Source organism: Halyomorpha halys, unplaced genomic scaffold, assembly GCF_000696795.3.
Source record: "Halyomorpha halys isolate HHAL.00 unplaced genomic scaffold, Hhal_1.1 Scaffold2687.1, whole genome shotgun sequence".
Lineage (NCBI taxonomy): Eukaryota > Metazoa > Arthropoda > Insecta > Hemiptera > Pentatomidae > Halyomorpha > Halyomorpha halys.
The window spans coordinates 6,943-9,261 of record NW_027109286.1 but is presented as its reverse complement, the minus strand read 5'-3'; the positions used below and the strand labels follow the sequence as shown (position 1 = coordinate 9,261).

Here is a 2,319-nt window from a genome sequence, read left to right as displayed (position 1 = left end):
AGTGGAATGATAATGAGTTTTGTAACATTTGAATTAAAATATCTTGACAACTAAAAACCGGAGTTACATAATGAATGAAAGAGAGGGAAATGTTCAGTATTTCATTCTCTTGGTCATGAGCTATTATTCAAAATTGTATCTTTACACTACATCAAATAAGACGGAAGATAAGTGCAAAAAATAGTGCCAAAAACAACATTGTTAGGGTGATTACCTAAATAGTAATACGTTTGAACTTTATTTGTTGTTGAGGTAAACATGTCAGGGAAAGCCATTTTTGTGTGTCTAGCCTTGTCCCCATCATAAACATTTTCATATTGTAGGGGTAGATTTAGTTAAACAATTTTTATTTTTAAGGTAAGCTTAATCTAAACCATTAATAGATTGGATTAGAGGTGGTACAATTGATGCAGTATTTGGAAGACAAATTGAAAACATTCAATCAAATGTTTACATTTCATATTTTAGCTATCACAAGACAATCATATCAATATTTACTGATATTACGAATAATAATGAAACTTATAATTTCACAAATGAATAGTATAATTAAATAAAATAGTTACTGTATTTTTGTAGAATAAATATCATTATCAATAAAATTTGAATACACTATCTCATGTCCAGAAGTTTCACTAATGTTGGCCAGTCCCGAAACTGCCACAATTTTAATTTTAACTTCAAAACATAAACATAATAGGATATGGTATAAATTTAGGTTCTGTATTTATGGTTTCCTGTTTATTTTCATCATATTAACAGTATGTATTCTTCCGAATAAGAAGGTTTACATGGGTTTAGTGTACTCTATAAGGTTAAATGTACCTGTAAGAATGATCCAACTACCGCAATAATCCTCTGCCCTATCACCATAAACTTAGAGAGGTTATATATTTTAATGAATTTACCTGATTCCTGTTGCTTCTGCTGAGCTGCAACCATCCTTTTCTCTTCTTTTTGTTTCAGAATTTGTTCTCTCAACTTCTTTTGCTCTTCAATTTTTTTTCTATAAGCCTTCATTTCTTCGTCTTCCTTTTTTGAAAAATATTCAGATTTAGTTCAATGAATTCAAAGGAGAAATTGGTAAGGAGGTGGATAAATAATCACATTCTTAACTTTTTAACTAATTAAATTTGAATAACCAACCAGTTATGCAACAATAATGAAAATAGTACAGTAAAAAGATGATTTATTATAACTTGATGAACTTTTACCCAGCTGAAAGTTCAAGAAGTTAAAATATAGGAGGGAGGGAAGGAGGACTATTCCCTTTGGAACTAAGTAAATTGCTAGAAAAAAAGCAGTCTGCTGAGTAATGTTTTAAAATACACTTAGCATTTTTAATATAGATGTTAACTAGCAAAGAAATAGCTAAATAAGGATTCAGTTGAAATCGATCAGTTATTATTAACCGTTTACTCACCATTGTTTGAATTGGGAACATGAATTCCACTATTTTTAACCATATATTGTATATCTTATTGTTTTCTATATAAGGGTATACAGTGAACCCTCACTATAACACGGGTCAAGAGAAAATTGAACTACCTGCGTTATAGGAGTACCAGTGCAGTAGCAGGACAGAACATAACTCATAGCAAACATTTGAATAAATATTCATCAATGATACATAAGTAATAAAAGATGATTAAAAAATAAATATACATCAAGAATAATTAGTAATAAAATATGTAGTAAAAAAAAATTGAAAATAGATTTATGAGATTGAGTCAGGACTAGACTCACTTTATAACCCAATTCACGTGAATAACCAAATCCTCACTATAACGCTGTTACTTATAACGTTATAAGAAACAGCATTATAGTGAGGATTTACAATATTTTTCCCTGGCTTTATTAATTTTTTCATTTCACCCTATTTATTTTTATTTTATTTAAAATATAAAATGGTTTGATATGGTTGAAGCAGTCTAGTATTTTAATTATTAAGATAAAATGGGGAAAAAAATATCCTTCAACTACCTCTAAATGAAAATGATCGATTTACAAATACAAAAGAGGTACTAAATCCGTTCATTTCAAACTAGAGGTACTAAATCCGTTCATTTCAAACTAAGTATCCAACTTCCAATAATAAAAATGGCTCAGACATTTGAGGCAGGGGAGAAAAAAAAAAAAAATAACCCAGAAAAGTTCTAAATAAAAAAAAATAAAAAAATTGGTAAATTGGTTTCAATAACTAATTTATTACAGTTTTATTTGTATTTTTGATGTAAAAATATATACTTCTTATCTTTTTTATATGGGTTTGGTCAGTCAATGGTTAATCAGTAGTTAAAGCCACAGGAATCAGGTTTT

At 28.5% G+C, this 2,319-nt stretch overlaps 1 protein-coding gene across 1 annotated transcript in view; it reads right to left on the bottom strand.

The window, feature by feature from the left end:
• The window catches only part of LOC136795781 (uncharacterized), a 3,783-nt gene extending 2,732 nt beyond the window's left edge, over positions 1-1,051 (bottom strand). The window contains exon 1 of the mRNA XM_067047489.1: positions 909-1,051. Within this exon, the coding sequence (XP_066903590.1) occupies positions 909-1,020 (112 nt within the window). The 5' untranslated portion in view covers positions 1,021-1,051. The remainder of the gene's footprint in view (positions 1-908) is intronic.
• Positions 1,052-2,319: the final 1,268 nt, after the last annotated feature.